Source organism: Bos indicus, chromosome 6 (genome assembly GCF_029378745.1).
Source record: "Bos indicus isolate NIAB-ARS_2022 breed Sahiwal x Tharparkar chromosome 6, NIAB-ARS_B.indTharparkar_mat_pri_1.0, whole genome shotgun sequence".
Lineage (NCBI taxonomy): Eukaryota > Metazoa > Chordata > Mammalia > Artiodactyla > Bovidae > Bos > Bos indicus.
In genome coordinates, this window is record NC_091765.1 from 116662417 (window position 1) to 116687254 (window position 24838).

General features: G+C 51.7%; 1 protein-coding gene across 1 annotated transcript; it reads right to left on the reverse strand.

Moving 5' to 3' along the window:
* Positions 1-1455: 1455 nt before the first annotated feature.
* On the reverse strand, positions 1456-24838 carry RNF4 (ring finger protein 4). Its single transcript, XM_070791914.1, has 8 exons — positions 21293-24838; positions 20856-21001; positions 17484-17598; positions 13360-13439; positions 5178-5187; positions 4801-4948; positions 4200-4248; positions 1456-3626 (listed from the first exon to the last, which is right to left on the reverse strand). The coding sequence occupies exons 2-8, from the start codon at positions 20862-20864 to the stop codon at positions 3477-3479; spliced, it is 561 nt and encodes a 186-aa protein (XP_070648015.1). The 5' UTR covers positions 20865-21001; positions 21293-24838; the 3' UTR covers positions 1456-3476.

Genomic DNA, 24838 nt, shown 5'->3' on the forward strand with positions numbered 1-24838 from the left:
CAAGAAAAAGAATGTTCCAAGAATTAGAACAAGTCAAGTTGGACTGTGAAGAAAGCTGAGCGCCGAAGAATTGATGCTTTTGAACTGTGGTGTTGAAGACTCCTGAAGTCCCTTGGACTGCAAGGAGATCCAACCAGTCCATTCTCAAGATCAGTCCTGGGTGTTCTTTGGAGGAACTGATGCTGAAGCTGAAACTCCAATACTTTGGCCACCTGACACGAAGAGCTGACTCATTGCTGGGAGGGATTGGGGGCAGGAGGAGAAGGGGACGACAGAGGAGGAGATGGCTGGATGGCATCTCTGACTCGATGGACGTGAGTCTCAGTGAACTCCGGCAGTTGGTGATGGACAGGGAGGCCTGGCGTGCTGTGATTCATGGGGTCGCAAAGAGTCGGACACGACTGAGTGACTGAACTGAACTGAACCAAACCGAAGATGATATGGCTGTGAATGTAGAGGATTCAATAGTACCCAGAGTCTTAACAGAATAAAGCTTTGGCAAGGATGCTTACACAATATACAAAAACCACTATGTGCTAACAACAGAAAAATGTAGTTAAAACACAACTTGAGTTTCAAAAGTAAGAAACCTAGAAACAAGCCCCTTCAGTAGCCAGCTTTGCGGGCCCCGCTGCTGTTAACCCTCTCACGAGACGCTCATCTCCGTCTGGGGCCTGACGAGGACAGAGGCCTCCTGGATCCTGGCTTCAGGACCACTGCTGGGTTGCCGTGGCCACCCAGGAAGTGTAGGGTCAGTCACAGCCCCAGGTCTTGGGAGGCCGGTACCTCAGGAGGGCGCTGGGCCTGAGCTCTGCACTCAGGAGCTGTTCCTCTTCACCCTACCTAGACTATGCGACTGAGTTTTTCTCTGGTGGTCTCCTGTGAAAGGCAGGCCTCTGAAGTTCACCAGTCATGTGCCCCTGAGCCCCAGGCCTCCAGCACGTGAGCCTGCTCCATCTCGGGACCACCAGACAGGAATGGAGAAAAGGCACAGAAGGCCGGCTCTGCCATCACTTCCTCTCTGGAGACCTCAGGCCCATCCGCTTCATCTTTCCCAAAGCACTAACAGGCACGCCATGCCCTCCTGGGCCCCTTTCCCACATGGAGGACAAGCCGTGTGTGGTGGGTGGTGCACTAAGTCCACACTGCTCAGAGCTGAGCTGACCCTGGCAAGACGGACCAGACAGCCCGCAGTCAACCTCACTTCTTAGGGGCTGAAGTTAAAATTCTGCTTTATTAGGGATTTCCAGGGCCTGGACTCGCAGCCCTGCCCAAGAGTAACCCTCTTACCTGCTGGCTTCTAAGTTGGTACATGACCAAGCCACCTTCCCACACGTGTGCCCCAAGATACACAAAGCTGGAGGCAGACAGCAATCAAGTACCTTGGTCAAGGGTGCAGGGTGAGAGGTGAAATGGATCCCGATGAGTAAATGAACACACGAAAAAAGTACCTGGTTCAAGTTAATGATTTATTTTCACCTGTAACACTAGCAGAGAAGTCAAAAACAGACTGACGAACATGGATAAAGTTTATAAACGGAACAAAGAAAGATCTGAACTATGTACACTGAGGGAGGGAAAGGGGTTTTTCCATATCTTTTCCTATTTTGCAATTTCTGAATAGGAGAAACTAAACATTTTCCCCCAGTTTAATATGAAGGAACACAACTTTTATGATCAACCATCTGTCCTTAAGCATAAAGCATAAGAGATTTTGGCTGTACGGTTGTCCTGGCTCCTGAAGTCTGGGTATTGTTAGAACATTAAAAAAAAAAAAAAAAAAAAGGAGTGTTCCATGAAGCCCAGAAGGAACTTCATGGGGACACCTATGTCTACTCAAAGGGCAGACAGTGCCCGTCACGGTGACGAGAACTGATGTCCTGCCTTCCTCGACTGTAAGGAGAAAATAGTACTTTTATCAAACCAACTGGAAGTGAGCCAAACAGTTATCAAGTCAGAATGAAGCATGAATTTTCCTTTCACAGAGAAGGGACACTCCTTCGGCCCTGTTTAAAGTGAATTCTGTGCTGAGTCCCTGCTCCTCCAGAAGGAAAAACTGAAGGTCAGTTATTGCTAGCAACGCCAGAGGAGGCCCCCTTCCACCTTGAAGCTGTTTCACACGGAAGGCTGTGGGTTTGGCTTGAAGCCCTCTGAGGAAGGAGGGTGTGGAGGTGGAGGAGGCAGGCTCTGCAGGTCTCTCCCAGGAGCCACCCCTGGGCCACCATGCCACCTCCTTGAGGACTAGAGGCTCTCACACCTGGAGTTGAGCAGAAGGGTGTTATCTGGGCCCCTGGGGAGGAGGGGCCACAGTACTTCGCCACCAAAATCTAAGGAGCAATCGAAGCCCAAAGGATCAAGGCCTGAAGACCAGAAGAGCAGCTTCTGAAATAAATGTCAGTTGCAGGGGTGATGGTACCCAGCTTGAATCTGGAGAGCCGAGCTTTGAATCACAGGTGGCTGTGACTTGGGCAACAGGATGGACGTGGGCAGCTGATAAGGCCACAATTACTGCCACCGCCGCCCGGGTCTATGCTTGAGTAGACGTTAGGCAGTGGGAACTGAGGACCAGAGGGCCTATGGTAAACACAGGATGATTTTATCAGAGAAGAGGACACCCGACCATGTGCCTGCCCCACCGTGACTGCTGCGCCAGTGAGCTCAGGCGCGGGTCCAGTTCCTGAGAACAGGTGGTGAGCAGGACGGGGCGACACAGGCACTGCTCCGCAGGCGGCACGAGGCCTCCCAGGGACACTGAGAGCGCTACATCTCCTGGGCTGCTGAAAAGGAGGCAAAGAACGGGCTTTATTGCACATTTCGTTCTTAGAAAACTAGGGATTGCCCTGCCGAGGCCTTGGTGATCTGCAGGAACCTCTGACATCGATGTAGGCGGAATCATGGGTGGCCTCTGAATCACAGGAGATGGAAAACAAGTCCAGTGGTTGGTCTTTCCGGGGCCACGCTTGCATCTGGGATCCTCAGACTGGATGGACCCTGTGTGGCTTGTCACTGCGGTGGGCAGACGCCTGGGACGAGGTAGCGTGCCCAGGAGAGCTGGGCGGACCTGCGTGCTCTCTGACCAGGGCTGGTGCTCCAGGACACCGCCAGGAGGAAGGTGGGGCAAACTCTCCAAACAGGGAAAACTTCTTGGCAAACGTGCAGCTTCTGAAAGAGGCTAGGACCATGACTCTTATCTCCAATGTGCCTGACTCCCTCTCTCCTACCCTGGAACCAGACTACCCAGGAGATGTCGACCAGCTGGGAGGGGCCTGGCTCCAGCTCCACGGCGTCCAACTAGAGGCAACAAGAGGGTCTAAGATGGGGCTGGAAACGAGAGAGCAGTGTACATGGCGGACGTGGGTTCTGAAATAGTCTTTCTGAGCTCAAGACACTGGAGGCAGATGAGCCGCGTAAGGCTGCACAGAGAGCCCAGCCAGGCTCTGTGCGGCCCTCGTCTCTCCCGAGCGACACTCAGCACTTCATATGTAAATGGGGTGGTAGCGTTTGTGGCTCATCTTTTTCCTGCAAGTCGGGCAAGTGTTAGCATTCTTCAGGGAATCACGGAGGCACTGGCTACAGAAGATGTGGCCACATTCTGTAGAAACAATGAGACGCCCGTTCTGCACAATCTGGAAAACAAACAGCCTTCACGTCACATCTTGTACCGGAGCAGCCGGAGCCCCAGCGTCCACTCCCGCCTGTTCCTAAGATGACGAATGAGCAGGGAAGGGCCGAGGGCTGCAGCAGGGAAGCAGGGAGGGGGTCTGGAGTACTGAGGATGCTCCTCTGAGGTTCAGGCGTATGGGCGGTGTCTCTGAAGCTGAGGAACAGGCAGGAGCCAATCTCGGGCAGCGAGAGCCCAAGTTGAAGCCCTGGGGCTCAAGGAACCCCAGGCACTCAGTGGGGCAGAGCCAGAGGGCCCAGGGCCACGGAAAGCACTAGCAGCTCCTCTGAGGCCGGGCGGGACGCGCAGGACTGGCTCTTGCACAGGGCAGTGCAGGGAACGAAGGAGCCAGAGTTCACGACTGTGCGGCCCAGAGAGACAGCACGCCCTCCCCTCACAGACGTGCGCCAAGCCACGTGCCGGCCCCGGCATGCCTGCAAGACAGGTGTCAGAGCCCACCCACGGAAGCATTCATCTCACTCCCTGCCTGGAGCAGCCAGAGACCAGGACCAGGGGAGACGCAGCCGAGCCTGCTTACCTCCGAGTACCCGTCCATGCAGATGGGGCAGCTGACGGTGCCCGAGGGCCTAGAAGCACAGAGCTCACATCAGGAAAGCAAGCTGGACGGTCAGCTTCTAACGCTACGTGGCTCCATCTAAGCCGCCCATGCCCCTTCCTCACAACAGCCTCCTGCGGCCCTGCCACAGCCCAGGCACTTGGGAGGCTGGCAGTCCCATGGTGCAGGGGTCCTCAGAGAAAGGGGGCAGAGAGGGCAAGAGTGCAGACAATGGGAGTCCCCCTTGCAGTCTCCGTGTCTGGGGCAGGGGCTGGCCGAGCAGCCCCTTCCTCACCCCCAGCTGCTCACACACGACCTGGCGGTGCCTGGTGCACCTGGTCAGTCACAGGGGTAACAGCGGAGCCCAGCCTGGGATCCGCCTGCTACCCAGATGCTTCAGTAAGCCCTTCCTGAGCCCAGGGGTTGAAGCATTTGCTGAGGGCCCAGTATTTGTAACACCCTGCCTCCGCCCAACCTCTTCACTGGAAACTGGAGGAAGAAGGGATCCTCATTCCGGGGACAAGCACCCATGTGTGCAGAGGCTTCCTGGCAGACGGCCTGCCCCCAGCAAGGCCCCTGGTACCTGAAGCCTGTGGCTGCGCTCCTGGGGGAGTGGGTGGTCACGTACACGTCCTTGTCCCGGGCCAGCTCCTCCTCATCACTGCTCACCACACAGCTATCCGCGTGGTCCTGGCGCAGCCGCCGGCCGTTCCTCCTCGGCCGCCTCCTCTCTAAGGTGCGAGTCCTCGTTCAGGGAAGGGCCTCTCAGCCCCATCCCTTTCGGGACCAGCTGCCTTCCCAGCCGTCTTCCCAGGAGGAGCCCCCAACCCTGCTGCAAGCAGGCCAGGGGTGAGTCCCCGCAGCAGGCAGAGCTGCCTCAGGGGGTGTTCCTGCCCACAGAGCAGGCGGGCCTGCAGCGCTGCCCTCGCCCAAACCCAAGGAAGGAGGGAGACCACTCACCTTCAACAATCTTGGAAACAGGAGAAAAACAAAAGAGAAAGACACAGTTAACTTGACGTATGATATTCTGTACTCTTTAAAACTCTTCAACAATCAGGCTGACACACTTGGGTCCCACGTGGGGTCCTCAGGGAGCAGCCAGGCCTCAAGTGGCCGAGCCTGGCGCCTGGTGCTGAGGAGTCCCGGGAGCTGGCACGTCACTCACCCTCCCGGAGCTGCCCATGGCCTCTTCTGAAACAGAGGCTCCAGTGCCCACAGCGCCACACCACTGCGAGGACCAGGCGAGACTACACGATGCCAAGGGCACCAGGGGACCACAGCCCACCACCCACCCCGCCTATCCTCACACCCCACAGGCTACTGCCAGAGATGGGGCTTTACTGGGAGAAGGCTTTGCAGGGTTCATGCCTTACCAACCGGAGGAGGTCAGGCAGGGACCCTGAGAACAGCACATGCCATGCACTGAGACCAACCCAGCCCTGTGCTGGAGGCGGGCAGAGACTGGCAGGGAGGACCTACCAGTGCAGGGCCGGGCTCCAGGCCCAGCGGTCTCGCCACGCTTCGCACACACTGCAGTTCTTACACGCTGATGTCCCCGGCTGCCCTGCCACTCCTGTTGTTCCCAACAGCATTTGCTCACTTTGTGTCTCTGTCACCGTCTAGTAATTCTCACAATATTTCAAACTTTTTCATTGTTGTCATATTCATTATGGCTCTATCTGATCAGTGATTTCTGATGCAACTACCCTAATTGTTTTGGGGCACCACGAGCCTCACCAATATAAGATGATGAGCTTAAGTGATAAATACGTGTTCTGACTGTTCCACAGACCAACTATTCCATGAATCCCTCCCTCTTCTTGAGCCTCCCTACACCCTAGACACAACAAGACTGAAATTAGGCCAATCAGTCACCTCACAGCGGCCTCACAGTGTCCAAGTGCAAGGAAGAGCTGCATATCTCACTTTACATCCCACCCTAGAAATGACAAAGCTTAGTGAGGAAGGCACTTCGAAGGTTAGGACAGGCCAAAAGCTAGGCCTCCTGCACCAGTTAGCTAGCTTGTGAATGCAAAGGAAAAGTTCCTCAGGGCAACTAGACGTGCTCCTCCAGTGAACGCACAATGATAAGAAAGTGAACAGGCTCACTGCTTCTGCGGAGAAAGTCAGAGTGGCCTGGATGGAAGATCCAACCAGCCACAGTATTTCCATAAACCAAAGCCCAAGCCAGAGCAAGGCCCCAACTCTCTTCAATTCTGTGAGAACTTAGAGGGGCAAGGAAGCTGCACAAAGTGTGAAGCTGGCAGGGGTTGGTTCCCAAGGTCAAAGGAAAGATGCCGTCTCTGGCACATCAGGGTGCAAAGGCAAAGCCCCAAGTGCTGATGTAGAAGCTGCAACAAGTTACCCGAAAGAGCAGCCAAGATCACTAACGTGGGTGGCTACACTAAACAGCAGGTTTTCAGTGCAGACAAAGCCTCCTGTAGAAGGAGACGCCATCCAGGACCTTCGTGGCTAGAGAAGTCAATGCCTGGCTTCAAAGCTCAGACTGACTCCCTCGTTAGAGGCTTAAATAGCTGACTGAAGTCAATGCTCACTCACCATTCCAAAAACTCTGCACCCCTAAGAGTGGTGCTAAATCAAGCCCCTCTGCCTGTGCTGCATGGATGGAACAAAGCCTGAGTGACAGCGCATCTGCTTACAACACCGTTTACTGAGTACCTTAGACTGCTGACTCATGCTGCTCAGAAAAGATTCCGTGCAGAACATCCCCTCTCTCTGACAATGTACCTGATCACCCAAAACCTCTGATGGAGATGGACAACGAGACGAATGCTGTCTTCTTGCCGAGTAACACAACATCCTGCAGCCCTGGATCAAGGAGGCGTTTCAACTTCCAAGTCTTGTAATTTAAGAAATATATCTCTAAGCCTACAGCTGCCATAAATAGTACTTTCTTTGATGGATCTGAGCAAAGTAAACCAAAAACCATCTGGAAAGCAGAGATATCACTTTGCCAACAAAGGTCTGTATAATCAAAGCCATGGTTTTTCCAGTAGTCATGTATGGATGTGAGAGTTGAACCATAAAGAAGGCTGAGCGCCAAAGAATATGATGCTTTTGAACTGTGGTGTTGGAGAAGACTCTTAAAACTCTCTTGGACTGCAAGATCAAACCAGTCCATCCTAAAGGAAAACAGTCCTGAATATTCATTGGAAGGACTGATGCTGAAGCTCCAATACTTTGGCCACTTAATGCAAAGAGCTGACTCATTGGAAAAGACCCTCATGCTGGGAAAGATTGAGGGCAAGAGGAGAAGAGGACGATAGAAGATGGAGGTTGGATGGCATCAGCGACTCAATGGACCTGAGTTTGAGCAAACTCAGAGAGACAGTGGAGGACAGAGCAGCCTGGTGTGCTGCAGTCCATGGGGCCACAGAGTCAGACAAGACTCAGTGACTGAAGAACAAATGATACACGGTGGCCAGAGAGCTCCCTTCACTGGTGATGACTGTGTCTCCACGTTCAATGGAAGAAGAGCTCGGAGATAAGACTTCTTGCCCAAAGGACAAAAAGGACCCACACAGCCCAGCCTCCCAGCTCCACGCCCTTCCTGTGACCTTGAGTCACCTCCTAGCTGATGGACAATAACATAATTTGTAGGATACAGCTAAAGATAATATAATCTTTAATTCATATATTAGAAAAAATATGATTAAAATTAGCAAAATAACTCAAAGGAAAAATCAATGAATGAAAACAAACTTATAAGAAAAAGGATACACAAAGCTAGAAGTTGGTTCTTTGAAAGATCAAATAAAACTCTGGTGATACTAATCTAAAAAAAACAGAAAACACAAATAGCCAGTATCAGAAATGAGACATCACTACACTACAGATTCCACAGAACTGAAGACATTACAAATTTATGCCAATAAAAGTGAAAATTTTGGATAAAATCAACAAATTCCTACAACGTATAATTAACAAAGTGAAGTGAAAAGTGAAAGCTGCTCAGTTGTGTCCAACTCTTTGTGACCCCATGAACCATATCCCAACAGGCTCCCCCTGTCAATGGGATTCTTCAGAAAAGAACACTGGAGTGGGTTGCCATTTCCTTCTCCAGGGGAATCTTCCTGACCCAGGGATTGAACCCATAACAGGCAGATTCTCTACCATCTGAGCCACCAGGGAAGCCCGATAATTACCAAAGCATGAACATGTAGTTGCTCAGTCATATCCGACTCTTTTCAACCACATGGACTATAGCCCACCAGGTTCCTCTGTCCATGGATTTTCCAGGCTAGGATACTGGAGAGGGGTGCCATGCCCTCCTCCAGGGGATCTTCCTGACTCAGGAATCAAAACTGGACCTCCTGCATTGCAGGCAGAGTCTTTACCGTCTCAGCCACCAGAAAAGCCCCAATAATTATCCAAACCTACTAAAACTCTGCTGCTGCTAAAACTCTACTTCTGCTTTATTGATCACGCCAAAGCCTTTGACTGTGTAGATCACAATAAACTGTGGAAAATTCTGAAAGAGATGGGAATATCAGACCACCTTACCTGCCTCCTGAGAAATCTGTATGCAGGTCAAGAAGCAACAGTTAGAACTGGCATGGAACAATAGACTGGTTCCAAATTGGGAAAGGAGTACGTCAAGGCTGTATACTGTCACAGCGCTTATTCAACTTATATGCAGAGTGCATCATGCGAAATGCCAGGCTGGATGAAGCACAAGCTGGAATCAAGATTGCTGGGAGAAATATCAATAACCTCAGATACACAGATGACACCACCCTTATGGCAGAAAGTGAAGAGGAACTAAAGAGCTTCTTGATGAAAGTGAAAGAGGAGAGTGAAAAAGCTGGCTTAAAGTTCAACATTCAGAAAACTAAGATCATGGCATCCGGTCCCATCACTTCATGGCAAACATTGACAGACTTTATTTTTTTGGACTCCAAAATCACTGCAAGATGGTGACTGCTGCCATGAAATTAAAAGACGCTTACTCCTTAGAAGAAAAGCTATGACAAACCTAGACAGCATATTAAAAAGCAGAGACATTACTTTGCTGACAAAGGTCCATCTAGTCAAAGCTATGGTTTTTCCAGTGGTCATGTATGGATGTGAGAATTGGACTGTGAAGAAAGCTGAGTGAGCACCAAAGAATTGATGCTTTTGAACTGTGGCATTGGAGAAGACTCTTGAGAGTCCCTTGGACTGCAAAGAGATCCAACCAGTCCATCCTAAAGGAGATCAGTCCTGAAAATTCATTGGAAGGACTGATGCTGAAGCTGAAACTCCAATACTTTGGCCAGCTGATGTGAAGAACTGACTCACAGGAATAGACTCTGATGCTGGGTCTTTTAGATTGAAGGCGGGATTTGGAGAAGGGGACGACAGAGGATGAGATGGTCGATGGCATCACCAACTCGATGGACGTAGTTGAAGAAGCTCCGGGAGTTGGTGAAGGACAGGGAGGCCTGCCGTGCTGCAGTCCACGGGGTCGTAAAGCGCTGGGCGTGACTGAGCGACTGAGCCGAAGCACTTTATGTGTAGAGTTCTACCAACTACCCAAGGGAGTAGCAGCCCCAATCTTACAAAACCTTCTGGAGAATAGAAAAAAAGGTGCCCAAATCACTTTATAAAGATACCAAAACTCTGATGCCAAAACTTTGTAAAGAAAAATTACCAACCACCAATCTTACTCACAAAAAACGAGGCAAAGATTACATATAAGATATTAGCAAACTGAGTGTAGCCACATAGAAAAAAAAAATTATGTTACAACCACAAAGCTTAAGTAGTTTAACACTAGAAACCAATGTCTTCAACATATGAAAGGGGAAAAAAACCATCACTAGATTAGACTTAAATTTCAACACTGATTTCAGGATGAAACTTATAGCCAAACATGAAAAAGAGAAACTTCTCCACTCTGGTAAGGGTATCGACAAACCCCAAAACCTTACAGCAGAGGCCTTATTTAATGGTAGAACTGAAAGGACTCTCTCAGATTTTGAATGAAACAAGAATGCCCATGACTGTCACATTTTTACTCAGCCAATAATGAATTTTTTAGCCAGTGTGTTAAGGCCAAGAAAAAAAAAAAAAACCCCAAGAACCAAAACTTATTTACACAAAAATTCAAAAGATTTACAGATTAAGAATTGTTAGACTAAAAAGAGAAAAATCAATTGCATTTCTTTATATTAACAAATCAAAATTAAAAAGAAATGAAAATTTGAAATACCATTTATAGCATCCTAAAATAGTACATACCTAGGAATAAATCTCCTAACAAGACATGCAAAATCACTCCAGGGTATAAACTTTACTGTGAAGTATCTAATCTTGGTGTTCAGTTGCTTAGTCGTGTCCAACTCTTTGCGACCCCACGGCGAGCAGCACGCCAGGCTTCCCTGTCCTTCACCATTTCCCGGAGCTTGCTCAAACTCACACCCATTGAGTTGGTGATGCCATCCAACCATCCATCTTATCTCAAACCATACACAAAACTCAATTCAAATGGATTATAGACCTAAATGTGAAACGTGAAACAGTAATACTTTTCAAATATAGGAACAAATTTTTATGGTACAGGATTTTCATCAACAAAATTGATAAATTCAACTATATCAAAATTAAGATCCTTTGTATATAAATCAAAAAGAGAAAAAGAAAAGCGTCTGAATAGAAGATTCAATACACAACTAATGGCAGGCTTGTATTTAGAAGTTATTAAAAGAAATGAGACAAGGCAGGCAGTCACAAGGAAAAATGAGCAATGATTCAGTTTAAAAAAAAAAGATCCCAACAGGCAACACACCAAAGAGGACAACGAGCCACCAAGCACGTAAAGGTATCTGACCCCAACAGGAACGGGGAGAAACACCCTGAAAGCACGCGGGAGACTCCATGCAATACCAGACGGGCTACAAGTGCCGTGGCAGGAGCCTGGGTGGGGACGGCCTCTCTGGAAGATGGGGGGTCACTGCCCAGCGCCTGCTGAGGGCACGCACCCGGACAGAGTCCGCACAGCTTCTCCTTCAGTCTTCAGAGGGCTAACCAAAGTTCTACCGTGGCCCTGGGGTGTACAGATGCCGAGGTACTCCCAGATGGGGTCCAAGTGGCACACTTAGCCTACCCCCTGGATTCCGGGCGGCTGTTAAGATTACCCCAATCTAGGAAACAACACAATCGTTTCACTCTCCTGAACACGGCGTCTGATGTAACCCTAAACTTGTAACCCCTCTAATAGAGGCCCCTCATCTTGAGTTAGTAACATTACTAGGTATTCCAAGTGGATATTTCGTGAAAATTTCAGTCTGGGTATACTTCACACTGTAAATTTTACAAGTGGCATTTGGATTTGTTAAAATAATTATCAATAAAAAATGAAGAACGATTAGACTAAAAGGGATGCTACCAAATCCCAATTATTCTATGTCTGGGAACACTGAGGCCACAGGAAGGGGACTCCTCCACCAGAACCCGGGACCCCTGCTTCTCAAGCTTGGCTCCCATCCACCTACCCGCCCGGCCAGGCTCTCCACCTGCTCCCAGGACAGCCCCCAGTGCCAGCATTCCTGTCCCAGAGTCTCCCAGTGACTCTCCACAGTCAGGGACACAGCAGGAGGCTAGAGAGCTCAGAAAAGCAGCCCACGCAAGGAAGGCAGATGAACCATCAAAACAAAACCAGGGCGTAAAAGGGGATGTGACGACGCTGGCTTGTCACTCAGTAGCAGCCATTGGCGTCCCCATGAGGGCAGAATCCTGGCCATCTCCCCAGGGCCTGGCACACCACAGGTGGACACCAAGTGCTGGGCCAACAAGGACTGGCGGCACTGTGAAGTGTTAATCAGCAACTGAGCTGCAAGCTTCAGCCCAGGTGCCAGGCTCAGCTGTCTTCTCAGAACCTCAGGGAGCTCGCCAGGAACAGCAGCAAAGCTGGATGTATGCGCTTTAGAAAACACTCACAGGCCCAGCGGGGACCGCCGATAGCTGAGGCACCGAGACTCATCTCCAGGGAAGTGACTGTCTCTCACTCAGAAGCGGTGTCCCCGAGCACTCACACGTAATCCGCTGGGACAGCTGACAGGCTCAGCAGGAGCAGCTGCCCGGCCTTTGTGGCAGGGGAACAGATGCGACGGACGGACACACAGCCGGACAGCCCAGCAGTTTCAGAATGGGCCCAGAGTCTAAACCTCTTCACTTGTCAGGTCAGTTCCCTGTCCTCACACACTTGCTTCTTTTGAAGGCTCGAAGCTTCTCGGTGTAACCCTGAGGTTCTAAGCACAGCCAGGAGAGCCCCAAGGCCATGGGCTCCTAGGCCGAGGGGAGACTCAGCTCCCAGCAACCTCCGCTGGCCCCAGCAAACCAGTCCTCAGCAGCACTGCCCCCCACCGCCCCCCTCACACGGGTCCCCCTCCGCTCTGCACACCTGTGCCCTCTATCAGCAGCATCCTGAGACACAAGCACACCCTCAGGAAGCAGGCAGGCTGAGCAGACTCCCAGCCCAACCCGAGGCGGCACCCTGCTTGGTGGAGCTGGGCTGTGGGACTGGCTTCCCCATCCCCGAGCAGGTCTCCTTCCTGGAGGCCACGCAGGGGCAGGCGGTACCCCAGGGCGGGGGTGGTGGGGCAGCAGCTCCCAGGCTCCACCCTCTGGGAGCCATGGCACCATCGGGCACCAGCGGGCAGTGTGGGGGGCCTGCCTGCTCCATAGCAGCAGCTTCCAGGCCTCGAGACCCACCCCTGGCAGTGCTCAGCGAATGTCCCCATTCCCACCAGCCAAGAAGGTGGAAACTCATGTTTACTGGGCACCGTGCTGGGTGCCAGGCACTCAAATAAAGGATTCTTCTAATCCTCACAGTACCCTACTGACACGGATGGCATTATCCTCATTTTATGGACAAGCCAAGGAGGCTAAGTAACTTTCCCCAGGTCACGCAGCTGTTGTTAAGGGTGGAATCAGGGACTAAAGAGAGACGGAGCCTTAGAGTTCTCCACAACTATGCAAAGGAGACTCACTAATGATTAATTAAAGCAATAAAGTTACAATACATGATTTTCCTCAAACATTTTCCACCTTGAGTGCCATAACCTGTGACCAAGGCCTTTGGATGTGCCAGCCAGGGGCTCACCACCGAGAGCGCCAATGCTCAGGCTCCCCCACTTACCACAACGGAGTCATTGTGAGTCAGGTCGACGACCACAGGCTCTAAAGATTCACAGGTGAGGTCCACTATTTCGTCTCCAGCTTCAAAATAAAGCATTTTAAAAGCTTTGGAGGGAAAGTAAAGGCATATTGCCCAGTTTCATTAATATGACAACTAACAGAACACGGCTTATACCAAACATCCCTGAAGTACAGTAGTAAAGGGGCAAGCAGTGAGCACTCCTCGAGTTCTGCTCTGAACAACACTGTGCGGTTTTACCCAGCACCCCACCCCTCCCCGTGGCTTCACAGCCCACCCCCACTCATTGACAGCAGAGAGGCAGCGGTCACCTGCTGTGGGTGGGGGTGCACAGCCGGGGAGCGACCAAGCACACTGGCCTCGGGCTTTGCGGCGGGTCTGTCTGAAAGCTCCACTCCCCCAATCTCAGGTCAGGCTATACTCGGCACCGCACAGGCTGTACTCGTCCTCAGTTACATTCTGCTCTCCATTTAGCCCGCCAGCACTTCCCAACTTGGTTGGGCCACAACGGTTTACTCACTGGTCCCCCAAAACCCCAACTTGCCAGGAGAGGTTGAGCCTGTCCTGCCACTTGCTGTGAGCCCGAAAGCACACTGCACGTCTATCCACGCACGGGACACGTGGGCCACAGCGCTGAGGTCGGGCAGTGCACAGCCTCCATTGCTACAAACGGAAACAAGGCTCACAACCACCTTTGCTTCCATTATTCGTAACATTAAAAAGGAAGCAGGAAGAACTTCTAAAAATAATGGTCAATATTTGGGGAAAGTGACTTGTAATAATTTACCATATTCAAATTTTTGTTTTCCTGGATTAGAAAGTTCACAGGAATAAAAACCATATATCAAAGATTCCAACGTAATTTATACAAAATGATTTTATTTCTTTTAAAGAACAGTCCATAATGGATCTATCCTAACTTACAGAACTGCTTCTCTTTCTGGTGAACACAATTTTGGGTTCTTACAATAAAATACATGCCAACGGGCAGCGTGTGCATGGAGTCCTGCACGTGGGTGTGAGGCTCACCGAGGACGGAAAACGCCACGTGGAGAGCAGTGGGCCACAGGCAGGCTGGAGCCCCTGAGCCCTTGAGAGGCACACACGGACTCAAGTGTTCCACGGGAGCAGACTCCTGCACGTGCTAGGGGCGCGGGGGAAGGGGCGCGCCCAAGGCTGCATGAGTCTGTCAGAAGTGAGGTCAGAGACCAGAGGCAAGGTGGAGGGCCTTACTCCCTGAAGGGCCACGACATGACCTCAGGCAAGCCGCTTCTCTCCAAGTCTCAGTTCTCATGCCTCATAATTATAAAAGCAACCTACTGTATGCAGAGCGGAGGGATGACACGGGCCATCTGCCACTCCCCTGAGCAGGCCAGCAGAGGGGAAAGAGCCAATCTGCCTCTGCCCGCACCAAATGCCCGCCAACCCAGGAAGGTCTGTACACAGGTCTGCCTTCTGGGGCAATTGTTTGTCTTAATGAAGGAGAGAAGAAACCTGAGTACTTCCTGAGGCCAAGTTTAAGGTGAGACACAATTTCAAAGAGAAAAGGTGGACCCAAGGATGCGTAGCCTCCTTGGATGGCTGGTTAGGCCCAGGGGGCAGCTCTGGCTCACTTCAGCTTTGAGTTGTGAATGGTGAGTCTGAGACTGTAGGTCTCATAAATACAGTGACTACGCTGAACCTTGTATAGTGCTATCTGCCAAGCACAGTTCTAAGTGTTTCAAGTCACCTACTCATTCCAGGGCTAGAACAGCTCTACACAGAGCTACTGCTTATACACACGCCATGATCCACGCACGCACGCATGCCACGATCCTCACACGCACACATGCCATGATCCTCGCACGCACACATGCCATGATACACACACACACAGCTCCATTCATTATTCAGGTGTTCACACATGCCATGATCTGCACACACGCCATTATCCTCACACATACACACCATTTATCTGTGTGCGCACATACGCCATTATCCTCATACACACACACACACATGCATGATCCTCACATACAAACAGGCCATTATCCTCATACAGACACACACGCCACTCATTATCCACATGCACACACACCATCATCCATGCACACACATATTATCCTCACACACACACGCCATGATGCTCATACACACACAAGCCATTATTCTCTTAAACACACAACATTATCCACGCACACACACATGCCATTATCCTCCTATACACGCCATTATCCTCATACATAAGAACACACAGAACTGTACAAAAAAGATCTTCAAGACCCAGATAATCACGATGGTGTGATCACTCACCTTGAGCCAGACATCCTGGAATGTGAAGTCAAGAGGGCCTTAGGAAGCATCACTATGAACAAAGCTAGTCGAGGTGATGGAATCCCACTTGAACTATTTCAAATCCTGAAAGACGATGCTGTTAAAGTGCTGCACCCAATATACCAGCAAATTTGGAAAACTCAGTGGCCACAGGACTGAAAAAAGGTCAGTTTTCATTCCAATCCCAAAGAAAGGCAATGCCAAAGAATGCTCAAACTACTGCACAATTGCGCTCATCTCATACACTAGTAAAGTGATGCTTAAAATTCTCCAAGCCAGGCTTCAGCAATACATGCACCGTGAACTCCCATATGTTCAAGCTGATTTTAGAAAAGGCAGAGGAACCAGAGACCAAATTGCCAACATTCACTGGACCATTGAAAAAGCAAGAGAGTTCCAGAAAAACATCTACTTCTGCTTTACTGACTATGCCAAAGCCTTTGACTGTGTGGATCACAATAAACTGTGGAAAATTCTGAAAGAGATGGGAATACCAGACCACCAGACCTGCCTCTTGAGAAACCTGTATGCAGGTCAGGAAGCAACAGTTACAACTGGACATGGAACAACAGACTGGTTCCAAGTAGCAAAAGGAGTACGTCAAAGCTGTATATTGTCACACTGCTTATTTAACTTATATGCAGAGCATATCGTGAGAAATGCTGGGCTGGAGGAAGCACAAGCTGGAATCAAGATTGCCAGGAGAAATATCAATAACCTCAGATATGCAGATGACACCACCCTTATGGCAAAAAGTGAAGAACTAAAGAGCCTCTTGATGAAAGTGAAAGAGGAGAGTGAAAAAGTTGGCTTAAAGCTCAACATTCAGAAAACGAAGATCATGGCATCTGGTCCCATCACTTCATGGCAAATAGATGGGGTAACAGTGGAATTTTTCTGGGCTCCAAAATCACTGCAGATGGTGATTGCAGCCATGAAATTAAAAGACGCTTGCTCCTTGGAAGAAGAGCTATGATCAACCTAGACAGCATATTGAAAAGCAGAGATATTACTTTGCCAACAAAGGTCCATCTAGTCAAGGCTATGGTTTTCCAGTGGTCATGTATGGATGTGAGAGTTGGACTGCGAAGGCGGCTGAGCACTGAAGAATTGATGCTTTTGAACAGTGGTGTTGGAGAAGACTCTTGATAGTCTCTTGCACTGCAAGGAGATCCAACCAGTCCATCCTAAAGGAGATCAGTCCTGGGTGTTCACTGGAAGGACTGATGCTGAAGCTGAAACTCTAATACTCTGGCCACCTGATGTGAAGAACTGACTCATTGGAAAAAACCCTGATGCTGGAAAGATTGAGGGCAGGAGGAGAAGGGGACGACAGAGGATGAGATGGTTGGATGACATCACCGACTCAATGGACATAAATTTGGGTGGACTCTGGGAGTTGGTGATGCCAGGGAGGCCTGGCATGCTGCAGTTCATGGTGTCGCAAAAGTCAGACATGACTGAGCAACTGAACTGAACACACACTCAATTATCCTCACACACACACACACCATCGTCTGCAGGCACACACACACAATTATCCTCATACACACATACCTAAATGCCATTAGCCTCATACACACATAAGCCACTATCCTCATATGAATACACACACAACATTATCCTCATACACACACACGCCATTATCTGCAAGCACCATGCCTTAATCCTCATACACCGCCCCCCCCCCCATTATGCCCTGTTTCAGATGAGGAAACTGAGGCCCACAGGTTGTGTGGCCTGCACCAGGCCGGTGGCTCCCCACTGATGCTCAGGGTCGCTGGCAATCTTACCGCTTTCCACGAGCTCTATAGGTTCTGCCTCCAAGGCCATCTCAGGTGGGGAGGTGGTTTCCCGAGTTCGCTTCTGGGCTTGTCGAGAATTTACTGTCCCACCACGACGCTTTCTCTGAGGGTTTCCAGGGAAAAAGAAACAGTTACATAGCTTCTGACCAGTAAGATTTCAGCTAGAAAAATAAAAAAGGTCAACTCATTGAGAAAAAGACCACAATGAACAGCCCTGAGGCTGGGGTCCTTTCAAAACTCGAGATTCTAGAACACTGACTGCTTAGCGAGAAATCATCCAAAATATATGGTGAATACAAATTCTATCAAGTAGAACTTCTTTTACACAGACTGTTAGTCCGTCAAAAGTATGTGACATACAACTCTATGGAGGCCTCTGGTCCAGGCTGGAATTAGACCAGAAATCCCTTCTTTCAACCAAAAGTTACAGCCCATTTCCCTTGGGTTTGTATCTGACCCCACTGAGCACCTTCTGTCTTTCAGCCCAAGACTTCCAGTTTCCCAAGTCCCTATTCCCGTGAAAAGCAGGTCTCTTTTTGGGAAAGGGTTCTGGCCTCTAAATTCTTAGAATACTATCAAGTTGTAGTTTACACCCTAATAACCACTCCCCACGGCTCCAAGAACCAAAGTTTTTATTTATTTTTTCTTGCGATGAGAACTTTAAAAAAGTTTTTACTGGAGTATGGTTGACTTAGTCTTGCCTGGAAAATCCCATGGATGGAGGAGCCTGGAAGGCTGCAGTCCATGGGGTCGCTGAGGGTCAGACACGACTGAGTGACTTCACTTTCACTTTTCACTTTCATGCATTGGAGAAGGAAATGGCAACCCACTCCAGTGTTATTGCCTGGAGAATCCCAGGGACAGGGGAGCCTGGTGGGCTCCCGTCTATGGAGTCGCACAGTCAGACACGACTGAAGTGACTTAGCAGATGGTTGACTTACAGTGAGCAAAGTGAATCACTTATACATATACCCTTTTCTTTAAGACTCTTTTCCCAGACAGACCACTGCAAAGCACTGAGCAGAGTTCTTTACGCTATGCAGTAGGTCCTGCAAGAATCAGTTTCAGTTCCCAGGGGCTTCCAGAGAGACACGCCTTCTGGAAGGTCAGAACCATTAATCAGCATGTCTGCACCTCAGACCCCAAGTCAGGCTTCTGTGCCCTCGCGCCGGGTGCCAACGCGCTCCAGCACAGCTGGCCTGTCCCCTGCATCTTTCTCAAGAGACGGGGCCTCCACCTGCCATGCAGCTTTATTACCACGCCCTGTGCGGCCCCACGCAACCCTGGCTCCGTTTCCGCGCTCCTCCCTGCCCTGCCCTCAGTGGCACTGGGCCCACTCTGCTCACAATGGGCAACATGGGGCAGTCACCACCTGGTGAGCCTGAACTTCCTCGCCACTGGCAGCCTCACAGAGCTCTCCTAAGGACGAGGCATATGCGGTGCTGAGCACTGGCCGAAGACACCATCACTGCACTGTCGTGCCTGGCCAGGCATCCTCACCTTGGACACGCTGGCGGGACAGGGAAGCATCCTTGGGATCTACTCAAGACTGAGGAGTACCCCTCACCCAGCCCAGTCCTCACTGGCAGCGGAGAAGCCGGCTTCTCTCCGTGTTCTAACCGCCGCTCTCATTTCATGGCCGCCCGAGGAGCCGCCTCCCAGCCCAGGGGGGCCTGGAGGCCAGTGGCAGCAGCTGCGCTGAACTCCGCAGCAGGGAGCCACTCCATCCCTCAGGCCAGAGGTGAGGCTACCACCGGGGGTTTCCAAGTTTCCCCAGCAGCTACCAGATTACCTAGGGCTCTGCCCCACTCTCTTTGAAGTTGTCCTGATAGCTTCCTTCCTTGGAAAAGGACCACGTCTTTCTCAGCAGACACTGCTGAACAGAGCCCTTCACGTCCCTACTGTGCAGATTCTCTGAGGGAGGAAGCAGCAGTCATGGGTCCTGGCCACAGTCTGAGTGCGGAGCCCTAAAAACCCCGGCCCGGCCACCACAGCGATGTGTCCTGCTAACCCTCACCACAAGCGAACAGCAGCCCTCTCCCCTTTCAGCTGCCCCCGCCGGGGCCCCCCAGCCCTGCCCTCTTCGCTGGACCAGCTCTTGCACAGCTTTGAGGGACCTCCTCGACTGGCAGCTCCACCATGAGGCCATCCTCAAGCCCTCCTGCTGACCACCTCGCACCCCCGTCCTCCTCCCCCTTCCCCACAGGAAGCCCCTACACTTCTCTTCCATCCGCATGCCCTAGAGGCCAGGCTCAGACAGCCTAGAATCTGAGGAAGGCTCTGCCCCCGCCCCGCCCATTGTTTTCGTCATGCTCTCCAGCCGTTTACCAGCAGAGCCCCCAGAGGGCCGCAGCCTGGTGTTAAAACTTACCACCTGATCACTGCCACACCTTATTCACACTGCCCTGAGGAGAGTTTAACCAGCCTCTCACAGGAGGCCACACCGCTCTGTCTGTTCAGAGTGCGGCTTCCGAGGGGAGGTGCCCAGGCTTAGGAGGCTTCCCTGCAGATAAGGGACTGAGGTGGGAGGTCACCTGGCCTTTAAAGGGCAGGTCCAGGGGCCTGGAACACAGTGGGGACTGCAGCGGTCAGAAGGGATGGACCAAGGGGAGGGGGGTGGACCAGAACAACATCTATAGCATTTCTACCGCTCTTCACCCTGGGAGCGGACTGGCCAGCCTTATCCTCCCCGCCGCCACCCCAACACTTCTAGAACCTGGAGAGAGGGTGAGTGTCACAGCTGGTCCACCGGCTGGGAATGCTGTTTCAGAGAACAGCTGTTCTGAGTTTAGATCACATGCGCAGCATCGTTAGTAGGCAGTAAAGCGGTGAGGGGGACCGTCAGGCAACCTCTGGACTCAAGGGGCTCCCGGTGACATTTGGGTTACAACAAACCAGAGCTGCCTCTGCTGTCTAAAACACCAGTTACAATGACTTACCAACTCTGGCCACCGAGCGTGAGAAAACTCACCAAGGGTTATTATCACTACCAGTGCTGGCCTCAGACCAAGGACTACACAGGGAAAAGGAACAGAAAGAAAAACGGAGAACTGGGCTGTAAATAATTAAACAAACCAGAGCCCTAATATTTCCAGGATGCCAGCAGCTGCTCTGGAGGCGTAAAATTTCAAACCCTCAGCCATTCTTCTCAGCTTTCTCTCTTTAGGGCACCAACCAAAACACTGGGAACTCTGACCAAAGGAAAGCAGGTTGACGACACCACCACAAGGCCCCATATACACTCTTTCAAGAATGAGGGTCACTCAGAAGCAGCTCTATGGCGCTCTCATAATTTAGGTACGCAAGGAATGAAGTAGTTGTTTAGTCTTAAAATAGAATCCACGAACTTGTAGAACTCACCGTGCTCATGGTGCTCCTTGGCGCCAACCTACAGAGAAACCCACAGTCTAGACCGGGCCTGCCTCAGCCTCTCATGCCTGCTGGCTGCTCATCTTCTGACTAGCGCAGGGACCTGCACGCCAGCAGATTTCCGGAATCTCCAAGCCCTGGAAAATAAAGGTATCCAGTTGACAAATGCTGCACCTGTTTCATCAATAAGAGAGCTCAGCTCAATCGTCTGCTGGTCCTTTTGTCAGCTGCGCACTTTGCCGAGCACTTTATGCAATCATGTCCTAATCCACACCCTCCGTGGGAGACACACACCCTTGTAGGATACAGGACAACGCAATCCCCCAGCCTGCAAGCAGGACCATTATGCCACCTCTTGCCCTCCTGGCTGCTGAACACACACAGGTGCTCTTTGGCCCACGGTCCGCTCCCTGCCTGTCTAGACTCACCCCCGTGGGGCTAAGACGGGCTCTGGCCTTGTCGAAGTGGTGCCCACCTCCCCCAGGCTGTGCCAGGAGACAAAATGCAAACGGGAGGGTGCCAGCCAGCTGCTGGTCACTGAGTGACCTACTCTAGTTAGGCCGTTCCAGGCAGCCGAATGGTGATGACCTGTGACCCACTGGGGGAGTAGGCAGAGGGGACAAAGCCCAGGTTTCTGTTACGAAAGGAGAAATCCTGAACCCTCTTGCACAATCTGTGAGGACGCGGCTTGCCTCACTCAAGCTTGGGAAAGCAGCTGTTGCCCCATGACTCTGACTGCGAGAGGCTGGGGACCCTGGGCTCACGGCCTCTGGTTCACAGCTTCCTTGGATGCAGTGACCCTGCCTCATTCCACACGCTGAGGCTCCTGCCAACAGGGAGGGTGGGTGACGCTGAAGCCCCCTCCCAACTTGAATCCTCTCTAGAGTAATCAAGAGGAGATCAATAAACAAAGGGACCCGCCCCCCAGCCACCAGACACACACACAAAGACAAGAAACCCCTGCAGAGTCCTGTGCAGCTTCTGGCAAGATGAGAATCAGAACTGCTCCATGTGACTGCACAACCCCAGAAAGCAAAGAGCCTCCGCCTCTCCCCAAGACTGGGAACTGGGGCCTGCTGCAGATGCCCGTAATTCAGGGGGAGCGACAAGGGCCACCGATCCTGACCCACCCTGCATGCCCAGCTGAGACTCTGCCACTGGCAGTAGATGGGCGAAGAACCAAGAAATTGTGGGTTGGGAAGCCAGGCAGGCTCCGGGAAGGGCAGAGAGCACAGCAGGTGCGGAGGCTCCTGGGGAACGGGAAGCCCGTGGCTCGCTCAGGCCGAAGGTGGGGACTAACCCTGCAGATCTGACTTCAGGAACACAGTGGCGAAAGCAGTGAAGGAGAAGCCAAAATGTGCAGGCAGGAGTCAGGGTGCAGTGGTGCAGACGGGCTTCTAGTGGGAGAGGCCCGAGCACAGGGCAAGGCCGAGGGACCGGAGGAGAGCAGGGGAGACTGTGGTTCTGGGTCGGCCCGTCCGGGATGTCAGGGGTCTGCACAAGGACAGGCGTTCTCAAAGTGGAGCCCGCACCAGGCTCACTTACCTGGAGGGTTTGTTAAACTACATTTGGATTCAGTAAGTCTAGGATGGGGCTCACAAGTCCCGAGGCACGGCTGATGGGGCCACTGCAGGCCACGCAACAGGAAGGCCTGTCTAGGACACCGCCTGGGAGCTGGAGAGGACTGGTCATACACGTGTGAGAGACAAGAACACGGGGCCTCTGCCAACCGCCCTTCCCGTCCCCGGTGCTGCCGCCTCCTCCACGCAGCCTCCCCAGCCTGGAACCCTCCTGCCCTGCTGCCAACACGGCTCTGAGCAGCAGCTGACCCCACAGCCTTCCCCTGGGTCCCCATCAAGTCCCGACCCCTAAGCCTGGCCTGTGGAGGCCAGCTGGCCTTTCAGTTAGAGCACGCCTCCAAGGCCAGACAGCAGGGACGGGGGTCACAGCTCCAAACCCTACTCGTGGCCTTGGGCGAGACTCTGAACGCCTCTGTGCCTTATCTGTTGTTTAGTCGCTCAGTCGTGTCCGACTCTGACACCCCGTGGACTGCAGCCCGCCAGGCTCCTACATCCATGGGATTCTCCAGGCAAGAATACTGGAGAGCATTGCCATTTCATTCTCCAGGGGATCTTCCCAAACCAGGGATCAAACCCATGTCTCCTGCATCAGTAGGTGAGTTCTTTACTGCTAAGCCATCAGGGAAGCCCAGGCCTTATTAAGTGAAAAAGTTGGCTTAAAGCTCAACATTCAGAAAACGAAGATCATGGCATTTGGTCCCATCACTTCATGGGAAATAGATGGGAAACAGTGTCAGACTTTATTTTGGGGGGCTCCAAAATCACTGCAGATGGTGACTACAGCCATGAAATTAAAAGACACTTACTCCTTGGAAGAAAAGTTATGACCAACCTAGACAGCATATTCAAAAGCAGAGACATTACTTTGCCAACAAAGGTCCGTCTAGTCAAGGCTATGGTTTTTCTTGTGGTCATGTATGGATGTGAGAGTTGGACTGTGAAGAAGGCTGAGCACGAAGAATTGATGCTTTTGAACTGTGGTGTTGGAGAACATTCTTTGAGAGTCCCTTGGACCGCAAGGAGATCCAACCAGTCCATTCTGAAGGAGATCAGCCCTGGGATTTCTTTGGAGGGAATAATGCTGAAGCTGAAACTCCAGTACTTTGGCCACCTCATGGGAAGAGCTGACTCACTGGAAAAGACTCTGATGCTGGGAGGGATTGGGGGCAGGAGGAGAAGGGGATGACAGAGGATGAGATGGTTGGATGGCATCACTGACTCGATGGACCTGAGTTTGAGTGAACTCCAAGAGTTGGTGATGGACAGGGAGGCCTGGCGTGCTGCGATTCATGGGGTCGCAAAGAGTTGGACACGACTGAGCGACTGAACTGAACTGAAAACAAGACAGCACCGACCTCAATGGTGTGTGAGGATTACAGGAGCTAATACAGAGAGCACTTGGACCGGTACCGGCACTTCAAAGGCTCACGGACCTGTTCTGCCAGCACAGCCTTACACCGCCCATTGCGCAACCCCAGCCCTCCGCCCAGCCCTAAGAGGCTGTGGACCGCTGCACCCGACCCAGCTTCAACACGTACCCACGGGCTGCACACCTCCCCATGCATGGCTCCTGCCCTGGGAATACAGCAGTGAATACATCCAGCCACAAGCTCCTGTCTGGGGTGGGTGCCAGCAGACAGCTCAGGTGTTGCAATAATTGGGGCATATAAGCCCCATGCAAGGGAAACCAAGAGGACAGGGAGAGGCCAGAGGTTCTCCAGGAGCAGCCCCACCGAGGGAGTGTCCAGCCAGCCGAGCCTTTCTCCAGCACCTGGCAGTCTGCATCCGGGTGCGCCCCTGACCACATTATCCACTCGGACACCGAGTAGTTTATTTTTTTTTCATCAGCAGGTAGCTGCTTTACAGTGCTGTGTTGGATTCTGTCGTACGTCAGCATCAGCCATACGCATACACACCGCCCTCCCTCGAGCCTGCCCCGGGGCCACGGGTGCCTTAGCCAGTCTCTCCGCTGCCTCACTCTCTCCAGGGAGGCTCGCAGCTGGCCTACTGCATGACCTCGCCTGACACCCTCAGGCCAGCCCAGGGGTGCCCTCACTAAGACTGGCACGAGAGCCTCCTTAAGCAGACATGAAGACAGTCCACCTGGTGGGCACGGGAGGCGGCGGCACCCCCACGGCCCCTAGGGACTCACAAGACCAGATCACACGTGGTTCCAGAGCCACCGGGCTTCCTGGATCCTAACCCAGAACTCACCGATTCCAGCAATCTCTCTCAGAATTGAGAAGAATCTGATACAAATGTCACTGACAGTGATCTGTCTGCTGAGCACAAGGAAATAATTTAACGTACAGACCTTGGTTACTCCAAAGCCTCTTGCCTCCTACTTGTTTTAAGCTTTAGGTTTTCAAACACTGTTGCTCCAGGCGCGTCCAG